The sequence below is a fragment of the Mobula birostris genome, chromosome 3, assembly GCF_030028105.1.
Source record: "Mobula birostris isolate sMobBir1 chromosome 3, sMobBir1.hap1, whole genome shotgun sequence".
Classification (NCBI taxonomy): domain Eukaryota; kingdom Metazoa; phylum Chordata; class Chondrichthyes; order Myliobatiformes; family Myliobatidae; genus Mobula; species Mobula birostris.
The window spans coordinates 49,958,682-49,972,433 of NC_092372.1; the positions used below are offsets into that span (position 1 = coordinate 49,958,682).

General features: G+C 36.4%; 2 protein-coding genes across 6 annotated transcripts in view; both read left to right on the plus strand.

Moving 5' to 3' along the window:
* The first annotated feature begins 1,263 nt into the window (after positions 1-1,263).
* shld3 (shieldin complex subunit 3) lies at positions 1,264-6,381 on the plus strand. 2 transcript variants are annotated; one of them, XM_072252618.1, is made up of 2 exons: positions 1,264-1,330; positions 3,866-6,381. In XM_072252618.1, exon 2 carries the CDS (start codon positions 4,066-4,068, stop codon positions 4,798-4,800), a length of 735 nt encoding a protein of 244 aa, XP_072108719.1. In that variant the 5' UTR covers positions 1,264-1,330; positions 3,866-4,065; the 3' UTR covers positions 4,801-6,381. The 2 variants fall into 2 exon arrangements, with proteins under 2 accessions (XP_072108719.1, XP_072108720.1); XM_072252619.1 differs by lacking the exon at positions 1,264-1,330 and adding an exon at positions 1,427-1,568.
* trappc13 (trafficking protein particle complex subunit 13) overlaps positions 1,268-13,752 on the plus strand; it is a 62,162-nt gene continuing 49,677 nt past the window's right edge. For all 4 annotated transcript variants that reach the window (XM_072252613.1, XM_072252614.1, XM_072252616.1 and 1 more), the window contains exons 1-4: positions 1,268-1,330; positions 9,056-9,124; positions 10,773-10,872; positions 12,723-12,807. In XM_072252613.1, the coding sequence (XP_072108714.1) occupies positions 1,285-1,330; positions 9,056-9,124; positions 10,773-10,872; positions 12,723-12,807 (300 nt within the window). In that variant the 5' untranslated portion in view covers positions 1,268-1,284. The remainder of the gene's footprint in view (positions 1,331-9,055; positions 9,125-10,772; positions 10,873-12,722; positions 12,808-13,752) is intronic.

Consider the following 13,752-nt stretch of genomic DNA (forward strand, 5'->3'; position numbering starts at 1 on the left):
CATTTGGATATTAAACACACAGCACAGATTTTCCTCATATAAAATCATGGCAACACACCAATATTGCTGAATCAGTAGGAGCCCTGGGCTTGTTTTCCTGCAATAAGGCAGTCCCATCGAGGGGTAATGGGAGACAGCGATACTCGAAGGGGGTTCCTTATGTCCAGTCTATTCCGCAATTTTGTTTTCATTGCATTCATTGCAGAAAACCCCGCTTCGCAGAGATACATTGGAAATGGAAGCAACGTTTTCAGTGCTTTCGTGGCTATCTCAGGATATTCAGCCTTGACTTTGATCCAGAATGCTGGCAGATATGTTATGTCAAGCATACTTTTCAGCCCACCATCATTTGCAAGATCGAGAAGTTGATCTTCTCACGCTGACATGGGATGACGCGTGCGTAATGACCTCGCGTGCGTTCAAGTTCAATAGTAGGCGTGACAGGGAATGAGGAAAGGTGCAGCTGACTCATATCGCCAAATCATATCTTTCCCTCGCGGCCCGGTGGTTGGGGACCACTCTTAGCATGAAGGGAGGGCAATCAGGATGCTCACACTCCCTCTCCCTCTCTTTCTCAAAAAAAAATCGATTTCTGAGATATTGTATATAATTTCCGGGCGTCAGGGAGCTGCTATCAATATGCGGGAGATTCCCGGAACTTCCAGGAGAGGTGGGATCTCTGGGTTTGTAGAAGTTGTTGATGGATAATGTCTCCTGAGATGGAGGTAGAGAGAGGTCAAGAAAGAGGAGAGAGGTGTAGGAAATCGACCTATGAATTTGAGAGCAAGGTGGAAGCTGGGATCGAAGTTGATGAGCGCCATGTTTGTGTTATGGCTATGATATTCCAGTACTCAAAGCTAATCTAAGCTCTGAGTTCATCTGCCTTAACAGTCAAGACCCTTAGCAATGTAACATATGTAACAGTAGAGTCGGAGGAGGTTTTGAAGATTAATTGCTTCATTCAGCTTCCAAAAAGACAGGAACGGCTGGGGCAGAAGCAAATATTCTGGCTACACCTTTGGTTTGGAGAAAATGGGAGGAGGCAAAAGAGGAATTAAAACTCATACAATGTATTTGCAGAAAAAACTACTTATGAATACAGATAAAATCTTTAAAAAACATTCAATAAGATGTGATTGGGACATGGGGCTGCTGTTGAATTTCCCTCTAGTAGTCACAGTTTATCATTGTTTGTGTTTTGAAATCTGTTGTATCGCAGTTCCCTCTTTGTCCACTGTCGGGGCCCGTAAAGCAGTTCGCGCATGCGGGTTGGGAGCGGTGAAGATGGACGTGAATCAGCCGAAGCAGGAGCATCTGCTCGCCCTGAAAGGTAACGTGTGACGCCGGGGCTGTAGCGATGAAAATCAACGGCGGGAGCTTGGGGTCGGGGCGGGGTGTTCAAGCAGCGGCCAAGCGAAGCAGGCGAGCTTAGTACTGGTCATTCAGTAGCTCTGCGAACCAATCTTTACTGTGATTTTTGGCCCCATTAATCAGCCGGTGTTCGGGGTTGGGGTCTGTTTCCCTGGCCGATCTGGGGACAGGAGCACAACAACCAGACGTGTTCGCAGGTAAGCCCCGCGCACAGTTCTCATGAATGGCTCAAGGCAGAAAATAGGTGGTTCAATGAATTTTCCTGCAAATGTTCAAGATCTTCGCAACTTCCGTTTAAATGCTGAGTTCCTGTCAGTTGTACTATGTATTAAATCTGAAATAAGATGCGTTAGCGACCTTTGCCCTTCAATTCGAATAAAAGTCCATTCAGTCCCACGGGCGTTTATTAACCTAATTCACGTGGATAGGGAAATCAGGTAACTTGTTTGGTAAGGGAAATTCACTCTGGCGAAGGATCCTGTCGGTAAACTTTGCTTCTACAGTTAGTTACAATTTTAACTGGGACTTGTAAAGTCCAGGCAACACCCTCGTAAATATTTTATGCACTTATTCTAATTTAATAACATTTTTCCTATAATGGGGCTGTGATCTATGTGGTTGGACCAGGATGGGCTATTGTGATGTTCACTCCTACCAATCTGAAGCTCTCAACTCTGTCAATCTTTGCACCATTGATGTAAATAGGAGCATGTGCACAGATGCTTTTCCTGAAGTCCATGACCATCTCCTTTGTTAATATTGAGGGAAAAATTGTTTTCTTGATACCATGTTATAAAGCTTTATTTACTACTTGCATTCCAATTCATTGTTATTTGAGATACAGCCCGCAACGTTGGTATCTGCAAATTTGTTTACTTGGAGTTAGTGCAGAAACTAGCCACACAGCCTTGTGTGTATAGGGAGTAAATTAAGAAGCTGAGGATGCAGTATTGTGGGGCACTAGTGTTGAAAAAAATCATAGCAGAGGTGTTGCAGCTTACCCTCAGTAATACCTTTGGAGGTATTAAACCCATTTTTCTAATATTCTTATATGTTTTAGCTGCATTCATTGATACATCATTCAGAATTTATGGAACTTGAAGTTTATTATTCCTCAGAATGATTATGTACTAAGTCTCCCACTTCCTTGCTTCACTTGCAAAACACAATTCTTTTTCTTCCGAAATAAATTTGTCAACTTTTCTTTTGTTATTCTTGTTATCCACTACAAATTTCACTTTGCATAGTTCTTTTTGCAAGTGTTAATGAGTTTTTTATTCCATTGATCTCACAGTGCCATGATTTTATAAATAGTCTTTAGTTTTCTTTCATATTTCACCCCCTTTTTTGGCTGTGGTTTTTAGTAAGCCCAAGCACCATTCCCCTTTTTGAAGTATTTAATCATCCTAAATTATTTTTGCAGCAGTCTATCTTTCATTTGCAGTTATAATTAGTCAGTTCGATGTCATGTTTGTTTTCTTATGTTTGAAAATAGTTATAACCAATGCTTATAAAATCTTCGTTTTTTTCTCTCTTTAAACTCAAATTTACCATAAATTCTCTTATTGTGGGATTAGTAACTTTTTTTACTCATTGCTAATAGAGCTTGGCCTCTCAGTTTTACAACATACTTCCCCAGAAATCAATCTTTAATCTATACAGGAAATTGAGTAAGTTTCTGACTGTGCTACTATGACCCTCATTATGAAAAATAAAAGAACTTCTCTTTTACCCTATGCATCTCTAATCTTCAAATACTGTAGTACAGATTATCACGTCATTACAGCCATTGGTTCTGTGGATGCTCCCAGTGCAATTTAACGTTTTTATTTCTAACCTTTAAAAGTTAATGCTGCTTTTCTCTTGTAAAATGTTTTCAATAAGGCTATCCTTGTCCTCCCAGATTTCCTGTTCAAGTTCTTTGAAAGGCTGGAATATTTACTTCCTTAGCATGAATAGTTTTTAGCCATGACTCTTTGTTGGCTATATTTTGCACTGAGAGCCATGGTGAGAATTAGTAGAGGCTTGTGGATATGGAGATCTTTCCTGTTAGCGTCAGTTTTCTTTGCTCAATACAAGTGGCAACATTGAACCACTGATCTGCATCTACAAATAGCAGTATTTTTAAAATTAATGATAGCTTGATGCATAGTATATTGTACTAACATTTATTCATGACAAAATTTAAAGTATTTTAAACCAATGAATTACTTTAAAAATCTAGTCATGCTTGTTCTGCTGACAGTGCAGCAGTGGGATAATTGGGCAGTTGATCCTTTTCCCTTCTACCTGCCTACAAAAATATATTAAATAATATCGTACACAATCGGTGTCTGGTTACAAAGATCCAGAAGTCTAGAATTTGCATGCATTTAGAATGAGTTCATGATTGTGTGTGAACCAAAATGTGCCATTGTTTTTGAGGAATATTTTGAAATTTGCTGTTTTTAGTTTAAGCTTTGCTGACAAAATTCAAAGACATTTATTTCTGCAGGGTAGCGCTTCCTGAAGGGGATTGACTGATGCATCTCAATTTTATACTTCTGCATGAAGCACTTTTATCTTCTAACCTGTGTAAAATATGTGAAGGAATTGTGCTGTGATTTAAAAGTTACGGAAATACAAGGAGAAAAATCTTCACGGGCCAAAAATTCAACATGGGAAACCTAGTTGGTACTCAGAGTCATCGTTAATATGGAGTTAGTAGTACATTATCGAACTAATCAAGACTGCTCAGAGCTGTCACAAATCGCAGAAAGATTGCTGGAAGACTTCCCTCAGAGATCACTACCAAGATTCACACCGTGGTTTCCAAACAATCTACAAAGTTTACCATTGAAGCCTCAAAAACGTCCACCAATTGTTTCAAAAGAAGAGACAAAGATAAATGATAAATATTTGGTTGAGAGAGAATTCAAAGCAAAAGCTCCAAATTATGATTGTATGGATAGTCTTCTAGAGTTTTCCACAAATTTGCAAAGGGAGACTCCTGTGATTGAGGTGGCTGCAGTGGAATTTTTTTCAGGAATTGGTTCACAATGTGGAATTACAACTAATGAATACAGGTCCTGGAGTATTGCAACACACAGCAGACAATGGAGAAAGAATACTTCTACAATCAGTCAAAATTTTCAGATAATCAAGGAAAAGTACCAGTTGCACTCTTTTCAAAGGGTAAAATGGGTTATTGATCAATCCAATTGTGGTTCCCAGAAACTACAAGAAGTCTGGGTAAAACTGGGCAGTGTTATTAAATATGGTCAGCTTCCTGGTTGCAATGCTAAAATACATGTACATCACGGTCAAATATGGATTTTCTGTGACCTTCTGTGCTGTGAATATGTTGGTAATCTGATTAAACAAGTATTAAATCTTACGGGAAAAATCAACTTACTTGTACGTGGACATGGTATTATTTATAAGTTATAGTTAAATGTTATTTTAAAAACAAACTGCATTTGATATATATGAATTCCACGATACTGTCTGTGGGCTTTAAACCTAAACTTGCATATAATGCTGTAAATTTGTATGTAATACTGTAAATATGTATTTGCATGTAATGCTGATTAAATAATCAAACTGTCTTAATTTTGGAGAGATCATTATTTTGGGTGCCAGGTGTTGCTCCTCTATCCTCAGAGAAAACAGTTGCTCAAATCTCATTCCAGCAGTAGTAAGGGAAATTTTATTGTGATTGGAGTGATTTTATCTTCAGAGATATTAAACTATTCAGTAAATGTAAAATATTCTGAGGCACTATAGAAAGACGAATAATAGAATTTTGTTCAATACTATAGCAATATTGAATCCTCAAGCAATATCACCAAAACCAGATAACAGGTGATTAGCAAATTGCAATTTGGATTGTGCTGTGTGCGCATTGACCACTATTTCTTGTACCATAACAGTTTAAGATACTTAATTAGCTTTAAGTGGCCAAGGTTGTTCTGGCATGCCAAGAGTTATATAATTCTTTTTCTCTATTTATAAAGGGGGTCTTTTTCCTGTTTTGCAGAATTCTGTGAGGCTAGTTGATTTTAATTAGAATTAGCTATTTTATAAGACTTTAACATTTTTAGAAGAAAAGTGTGCTTATTAGTGTTTGTATTTTATGGATGTGTTTTATTGAGGCTCTGCATAAAGTTATATTGTCAGTATAATGCTGTGATTCTCAGGAATGGAAGGTTAGATTTTGCTAGTGATTGTGAAGTTGGACATTTGAATTGATATGGTGGTTATAGTGCTACAGTTGGCTTCATCTTCAGAGCAGAACTGAGGAAGAAAAGGCAAAAGCTTTTGTCTTCTGATTATTATCTTCTGATCTTTGCTGGGAGAGTATTAGTTTGAGCACAAGATCAAGCTTGATTATAGTCAGTCTCCATAATTGATTTGATTGTTGATATTTGTGTATGCTCACTTTTGATCAGTTGGAAGTATTTGGATGACATAGCCTTGCTGATGCTGTGTTAACATTCCAGCATGAGAGAAAAGATGTGGCACAGTGGAAGTAAAAGATGTTGCAAACAATCTGAATAAGTGTATATTGTCTTCACCTCTTCAATAGAAAATATTCCAATTGTGATGCTGACATTACAATCAGGAGCTACACCAGTGAGGATTCTACTTTATATAGTATTAAGAAATTACAAAAATGGGATTGAAGAAGAACAATTTTGATCAGAAAATAGCAATTATTTAACAGATTATCTTAACTCTGTCCTTCGTGGACCAGGCTATAATCTAATGGAATCTGTGGCTATTATTAGCTAAAAATTGCCCTATCAACTTGGCAAGTTTAATATGAATCTCAGATAGCCAAAGAAACAGTTTGTCCTTATGATAGAAGCTAATTCTGGTGCTATGTCTTAATGAAAAATGTGTTAGCACAGTAATGTATTTCATTTTTAGTACAATATTTTCAGTTGAGAAGGGAGGGGCATAATTGTTGGAAGTGAGTCGAGACTGCAAAACTGAATAAACCCATCCAACTCTTCTGTCGCTAAGAAAATGACATGAACAAAAGCTTGGTACTTGCAAATACAATGAAAATAAATGTTCTTAAAAATATCTAGCATTTGTCACTATTTTTCATACCAGTTTGATATTCATTTGTTAAATTTCAAATGTGTTTTCAATCTCTACATTTCTGGAATCTACTGTATAATGTTACTTTTAATCTATGGATGCTATTTTTAAATTTATAAATGCTTTATAGTATATGATTTACAATTTCTGTGTCAGTGGACAATTAACCAACTTGCCCAAAAGTCAATGAGCCATCACAATTTTGAGCAACACACATCAAAGTTGTCACTATTTTTCATACCAGTTTGATATTCATTTGTTAAATTTCAAATGTGTTTTCAATCTCCATATTTCTGGAATCTACTGTATAATGTTACTTTTAATCTATGGATGCTATTTTTAAATTTATAAATGCTTTATAGTATATGATTTACAATTTCTGTGTCAGTGGACAATTAACCAACTTGCCCAAAAGTCAATGAGCCGTCACAATTTTGAGCAACACACATCAAAGTTGCTGGTGAACGCAGCAGGCCAGGCAGCATCTCTAAGAAGAGGTACATCTGATGTTTCAGGCTGAGACCCTTTGTCTTGATGTGTGTTGCTTGAATTTCCAGCATCTGCAGAATTCCTGTTGTTTGCATCACAATTTTGAGTCCACTTTGCATCCTTAGGCTAAATGAGAGTATTTTTTATTAGGATTATGTATTAGGACTAAAAGAAGTTGCATTTTGAGTATTTGCACACAGCAAAATATCAGGCCTTATGCATTTGTATATGGGAAAATTATTTGTTCTTTTTCAGAGTTGAATCATGTATAAAAATGACCATGGAGAAGGACAATGAAACTTTGTCCTTTTCATCTAGGAACACATTGGTGTATCCTGCTGTTTTTAAAAAAAAAAAAAAAAAATGTTTTATTAGACCATAAGCTATAGGAACAGAATTAGGCCATTTCACCAATCGAGTCTGCTTCACCATTTCATCACGGCTGATCTGTTTTTCCTCTCAGGCCTATCCTCTTGCTTTTCCCTCTATCCATTCATGCCCTGACCAATCAATAATCTATCAATCTCTACCTTAAATACATGTAAAGACTTGGCTTCCACAGCCAAGTGAATTCTACAGATTCACCATTCTGGCTAAAGAAATATCTCATCATCTCTGTTCTAAAAGGACACTCCTCTATTCTGAGGCTGTGTCCTTTGGTCCTAGGCTCTCCCACCATAGGAAACATCCTTTCCACATCCTTTCTATTGAGGCCTTTTAACATTTGATTATGTTTCAGTTAAGTCAGGTCTCATTCTTCTGAATTCCAGTGAATACCAGGCCCAGAGCCATCAAACACTCTTCATATGACAAGCCATTTAATCCTGTACTCATTTTTGTGAACTTCCTTTGAACCCTCTCCAGTTTCAGCATATCCTTTCTAAGATTGGGGCCCAAAACAGCTCACAATACTCTAAGTGAGACCCCACCGGTGCTTTATAAAGACTCAACATTACATTCTTATTTTTATGATGTCCTCTTGAAATTAATATTAGCATTGCATTTGCCTTTCTCATAATGAGTCACAATGAAAATGATTTGAAAATTCTAACAAGCCTATTCAGATTTACACAATTTGGGTTTACAGATTTAAGTGCGCAGCTCTCATGCAAAACCCTGTCTTCCTTATTTTGTGCTGCAATATGAAACCATGGCCCTGTCTCCTCCACCACCACTTTCCACCATCGCGTTCTTTCCTTTCCTCCAAACACCAAAGCTGCCCCTAAGTTCTGCAATAATGACTCTTGATTGGACAATATTGGCAGATTTACTTTCATTCTTAATTAAAGTTTTAAATTACTTTCATTATTTACTTAATTTCAATAAATAAGAGATGTGGATGTTACTTCAAATAGATCGGTTATTTGACCAACCTTGTCCATGTATCTAAGCTAATGTATGCAAAATGGGAAATTTAACAATCAGTTCTTGTACCTTAATGTATTCCGGATGATAATTGCTCACTACTGTCTGAGTGATCTTTGTCACTATCCATTGAACCAGGATTAATGGTGATGAGCAAGTAGAAAATTTATCTTCAGGGATGATCTACCTATTAATGAAAGTGAAAAAGGAGCTGAGCATTGTACATAACATTTCCTAGAAAAGGTTCTTGTGAACTGTAGCAAGACAAACAATATTTGGGCGATGCAGTAAATTTAGGGAAAAAAAGATCATGTTCTGTAACAAAACTAAGCAGTGCAAGATAATGTCTTGTTAGGCATCATTCCCGGTCACTCAGTTCCCATACTGTGAAAGAAATAGTCAAGCTGCTTACTCTTAATTTCTGTCTTTTAATAGTTACTCATTGGATCGATATCACAGCAGTCAAATGATATAGCAATTTCTAGTAAATTAATTTTGGTTTCAAATATTAATGGATATGAAGATATGAAGAGAAAGCTGGTTCATATATTTGAATACGATTATTTAATTGAAAATCATGGCTCAGATGTGATGGAAAGGATGGCTTCCTCTGTAGCTAACTCAGCTAAAGTTGAGCAGTTTTCTTTGTGTCAATATAAATTGCTCTTTGCATTTCATGAGTTATAATTTCTTTTTAACAGGTATTTTAGCGCTCTATAATATTTTTCCTCATTTATTATAGTGATGAGATTAACGAAACCAACATTGTTTACCAACTTGCCAGTGACATGCGAAGATAGAGATCTTCCAGGTAAGTCAGACTAACTTATGGTGATGGTGCTCTATCACTTTATATGCTTTAAGAATGTACACTTGCCATCAATAGGCATAATGTATATCTGAATGTAAGCTGTTGTCTAGTAAGAGATTATCTCTAGGTTTCTGGAGATAGATCCTATGAAATGCATGTGTTTTGTGTGCACAAAACTCAACTGCCTCTGAGAACAAGTATCAAGATCATTGCTGATCTAAGCTAAATAAATTGACTTGGAGTTTCTGATCTCCAAGGTTATTAAAGTCTCCTTATGCAAATGCTGATTAAAAAAAATATGCAACATCACATTTTGAATCCACAACACTGAGAATATACCAAGTAGCAAGTGATGCTTGTAATATTTTCAGTTTGGAGCATTTTGAACCTTTCTGTACAGAAAAGTGTGCCATTAAAGTGCTGGAACTTGCTTCTGTACTTTAGTATTGAAGCACAGCCATTCGTAGGTACTAAACTCTATCAGGTTTCTAGTATGGGATAGTTATGCAGGAATGTTTTTATTTGCTACAGTGTAGTTGATTCTTCATGATATGTGTTCCTATCGCAAAGCTTTATTTCATTGTAATAAACCATCCTTGATGTTAGAAGTTAGAGATTGTGATTATTTGACATTGGCAATAAATGGTAATAGAAATCCTAGAAGCAAACTTCATAATAAACATAATTATCAACTAAACTACATTGCTATCTTCTGAAATAGACAGCTATTGGGACAAACCATAGCATATTGACATAATCATTGTAGTTAGAATGCACTTGGTTGTAGCAGCATGTTACTCCTGGAAGTGTATATAATGCAGATCAGAGACATCATACTGAAGTGAGTTAACTGCATATGCCCCTAGGTTTGATGAAGATCTAGAAAAAAGTTAAATCTCTGCTGAGATGAGAAAATCTGCAGATGCTGGCAATCCAAGCAACACACACAAAAAATGCTGGAGGAACTCAGCAGACCAGGCAGCATCTATGGAAAAGAGTAAACAGTCTATATTTCAACTAGACCCTTTGTCAAGATTGAAACCTCTACTGATACTCTGCAAGGACAGCCCCGTCCTTGGTCCCTTCTAACTGTGTAAAGCTTAAATTATCCAGAATTATTGGTACAAAATTGTTCTCAGATTATTTAAAAAATGTATGTTCATAAACCAATTCATTCTGACATTTAGCCAGCATTTCAGTATACCATAGGAGCCATAATTGGGCCCATTATGTCCATATCTGAAAGCAGGGATACCATAAAATAGGTACTGGTCTACTGTAGTTAGTCAATTGTTGATTGTGCTATTGTTGACATCAGATGCTTTAATCAAAACATTTTGGCAATAAGTTTATTCTTAATGTTTATATTAATTCAGGAACAAGTTTTGTTTCATGTACAAAGGTTATAGATAGTAGAGTAGTGGGTTACACAGGGAAATACATTCTTGTACAGAAAAGAGATTGTTATTCCATGCAACCCGGTAAGTTAAAATCAAAAGTGGCCCCATTGGTAAACATTGAACAAACAGTGATCAAGCACATGCATTAAACAATAAGGAATATTAAAGTTGTGATTTTTCTTTTCTTTATAGTTCTTTATGAGTGAAGAGCTAAATATTTATTACTAATGGTCCAATTTTTGCAACAGGGGATCTTTTTAGCCAGCTAATGAAGGATGATCCTTCCACAGTTAAAGGAGCAGAGACTTTTATGTTGGGTGAGATGTTGACTCTTCCTCAGAACTTTGGGTAAGATTGCCTTAATTATTAATGCTGTTTGTTGTTAAGGTTTTACTTACATTTCTCTTTTTTTCTGGATCATTTACACCCCACATGCCAATTAGAAAAGAACCAAAAGGAGTATTGTGGAATGGTCCTTTTAGTACAGAATTAAAATGCTGTGGAAATATTTAGTGCACTCATCCAAAAGAGTCATGGGTCTTCTGTTCTGTTTTGGATTAAAGGATTTTTTTTTCTTCAGTTAATCCACTGGAATTCTGTACCATTTATTAATCCAAATGAAAATGATTACAAATGCTGGTAATTGGAAATTACAGCAGACAATGTTGGAAAAGCCCAGTAGGTCAAATAGCATCTGTGAAAAGAGGAATAGAGCTAATACTTCAGGATGATGACCTTTCATCAGAATTAGGCAAAGTTAGAGATGACCAAGCTTGAGTAAAAGGAGGAGAGAAAAGATTTATGTGCGATAGGATGGAAGGCCTTAAAGAAAAAAAATACTTAGTGATGTATAATGAAAGAAGCATTTTAACTGAAAATGTGGTTAATAATTTGATTAACCATCTTATCATCAATGGAGAAGAATCCTTGTTTTTTTTTAAAAAAAAGACCTTTTCGCAGAATCTGTATGGAAGATTTTATTATCCAAAACAGAAACTGGGTAAATGGAATGTTCATTTCAGGAACTGGGTGAGTAGAATCTCTATCAAGGTAGCTGTGGGAGTTGGTGTGCTTACTTTCACATCAGGTCATTCACTTGACCACTGAACTTGAGATAGTAAGATTGTGAAGAAGGTGGGAAGAATCTGAAATGGAATGTTTCACATATCTTGGAACATGATTAGCATAGCTTAGCCTCCATTGGTTCTCACATCAACACTTATTATTTTGAAGAGCAAAATGGAGGAACATTGAAGTTATTCAATGAGATACCAGTTATGACTATTGGAGAATGGTGGTAGTACAGGAATTAGACAGCTATTCAAAAAGCAAAGGGTCCCTGTGGTCTTGGTTGGGCATGGAAGTGCAGAGAGACTAGGTATCTATGGTGATAATAAATTAATAAGGAATGAAACTGGAAGGGTAAAGTATATGATATAAGAATGTAGGAAATAAAGTCTCCTTGCATGTGCTTCGCCATTTGATAAGATCATGGCTGATTTGTATTTTAGAATCATTTCTCTTAAAGTCCAAAAATCTACCAATATACTCAGTGACTGAAGCATTTTGAGGGTTCCAAAAATTCTGTACTCTCTGAAGATATCTCATTTGTCTTGCATGGCTAACCCACTCCCCTCTCCATTTTTAATTTCTCAAGCCCCGAATAAAATTGCTGTTATTGTAGCTGTGTGGAAAGAGAGTGGGGGGGGGGGGGGAAAAATAGTAAACCGATAAATTTTATGGACAAGCACAGGCTGAAATAGTGGGCTTATCAAAGTGTTTCTATTTGTAGATTGTGAGAAGATCTGTGTGATCATTATGAAGAGTTTTCTAACCAGTCTGAAATTTGAATTTGTCCCTTTATCTTTTGCCACATTTTCATGTGAAGCAAAGTTCCATACAATTTTGTAACAGTTAATACTTGTATCTTAATACTTCCTGTCCATTTGTTTATTCGTGCTGTCTCAGTTGAAAAGCCTTTGTTTTTCCATTCTGGGTGTTGTAGATCAGTCTCTACAAATTTCATTTTATAATTGATTTGTCCTACTTGCTGTGAGAGGAATATTTAATTTTTAAATAAAATACTTCTTTTGTAAAGCTGCAATAATAACCCCTGTTATGTATGTTTTAATGTAAATTGGTTTGCTGTTACTTTTATCGTTGTGCAAAAATAATTTGACATTGTTTTTTTTTTGTAGGAATATTTTTTTAGGAGAAACATTTTCAAGCTATATCAGTGTACATAATGACAGTGTGCAAGTTGTTAAGGATATTTTAATTAAGGTGAGGAAATCAGCTGTATTCTGTATGTGATTTGCGTACGGACATGATTTAGCAACTTAGAGATCAATACACACACTATTTGGTTTTCCCATTAGATATATTGTGTGCTTGCTGGTAAACACATTTATTTGACACTGACGCATCAGTAAATGCTGGAAATCTTCGCAATGCACAAAATGCTGCTGGAACTCAGCAGGTCAAGTAGTAACTGTGAGGGAAATAAGCAGTCGACATTTCAGGCTGAGACTCCTCATAGGACTGGAAATGACAGAGTCAGAAGCCAGAATAAGAAGGTGGGGAAGAGGGAGAGGAATGCAAATCATCAGGTACAATATAGTGTGATTTGGTAAATAAATGGAATTGATCTTTGAGGAACATATTTGGATTACTTGAGAATTGCCTGCAAGAGATTTAGATGCAGTTGTAGAATGATGGACTTGCTGTTTTTTTTTTGAAAAAGTTTTATTTACTGTCCGTCATTAATTGGAATTGGTTTATTGTCATATGTACTGAGGAACAGTGAAAAACTTGTGTATTGTTCATACAGATCAATTAATTACACAATGCATTGAGATAGTACAAGATAAAACAATAACAGAATGCAGCTTAAAGTGTTACAGCTACAGAGAAAGTGTAGGTAGACAATAAAATGTAAGGTCATAATGAGGTAGATTTTGAGGTCAAGAATCCATCTTATCATATTAGGGAAACCGTTCAACTGTCTGATTACAGTGGGGGATAAGCTGTCCTTGAGCTTTGTAAAAAGTGCTTTCTGGCTTCTGTATCTTCTGTCTGCTGGAAGAGGGGAGATGAGAGGTTATCCAGAGCGGGTGAAGTCCTTGATTATGCTGGCTACTTTACTGAGGTAGTGAAAACTATAGACAGTGCCCGCAGAGGGGAGGCTGGTTTCCATGATGTGCTCTCGGTAGTTTCTTGTGGTCACAT

What these genes read in the sequence shown, in the direction of transcription:
- shld3 (XM_072252618.1), top strand. Translation starts at nt 4,066, where the DNA reads ATGGAGTTAGTAGTACATTATCGAACTAATCAAGACTGCTCAGAGCTG.